The sequence below is a fragment of the Arachis duranensis genome, chromosome 3 (genome assembly GCF_000817695.3).
Source record: "Arachis duranensis cultivar V14167 chromosome 3, aradu.V14167.gnm2.J7QH, whole genome shotgun sequence".
NCBI lineage: Eukaryota > Viridiplantae > Streptophyta > Magnoliopsida > Fabales > Fabaceae > Arachis > Arachis duranensis.
The window spans coordinates 10689504-10690356 of record NC_029774.3 but is presented as its reverse complement, the minus strand read 5'-3'; the positions used below and the strand labels follow the sequence as shown (position 1 = coordinate 10690356).

Below are 853 nucleotides of genomic sequence, written 5' to 3'. Positions count from 1 at the left end.
CTAGTATAGCTGGTTAAAATTTTCTTTCCATTCTGCAGCTCTCAGTCCGATTTGGAGGTCAACTTATTCAAGGTATGCCAAATCTATGGTTTCATTTCTCCATCCTGTACATCCTGTATTTCTTGACTTGTAATGTATTTCCTTTTACTGTTTGAACTCATGGCCAAAATTAAAATTTTATGGGAAAGTATTACTCCAGGAGCAAAATCTTATACATATATTCACAGAGTCACAGTCATATGTCATGCATGCCTGTTGGATATTTTTATTTCAAGTTGTATTACGTACTGAAAATTAGTGCATAAAGATAATATGGCTGATTGATTCTTTGGATAGGTCTTTTTGGATTTAAGTACATTATTGTAATGTCAATATTAATTATTATTATTATTGCTAGATGGTTTTAAATTAATAATATAATTACATGGGACCTAAGTTTATTTACTACACGTCTCTTAATAGTAGGAAGTCAAATTCCATTATATTTAGGATAAAGTTATCATAGCTGGATGTCCTTGGCTTTTCCAAATGATGGTAGTAATTTAATCAATAGAAATTTTCTAACAGAGATCTGGTTGTGCAGCTAATGGAGAGGCGGGGATATGGAGAAGAGTACATTAATCGTTATAAGATGATGACAAGGTTAGTATGCAATCTTTCTGTTGGAGATAACTTTTGTTTCTACAACATGTATCTGTGTTAATATCATAGCTTCTTTTGATTGTTTGTTGATTCCTACTATGTGCTGAATGTACATCATATCTGTTTCATTGTATGTGTGTGTGTGTGGAAGAAAATTTACTTGATAATGCTTTTAAAAGATATGTAAAAAAAAAAAAAAAAAACTCTTGAG

The 853-nt window shown here is 30.9% G+C and overlaps 1 protein-coding gene across 1 annotated transcript in view; it reads left to right on the top strand.

Moving 5' to 3' along the window:
• The first annotated feature begins 44 nt into the window (after positions 1-44).
• The window catches only part of LOC107495571 (uncharacterized), a 4354-nt gene continuing 3545 nt past the window's right edge, over positions 45-853 (top strand). The window contains exons 1-2 of the mRNA XM_052258769.1: positions 45-72; positions 584-642. Of these exons, the coding sequence (XP_052114729.1) occupies positions 587-642 (56 nt within the window). The 5' untranslated portion in view covers positions 45-72; positions 584-586. The remainder of the gene's footprint in view (positions 73-583; positions 643-853) is intronic.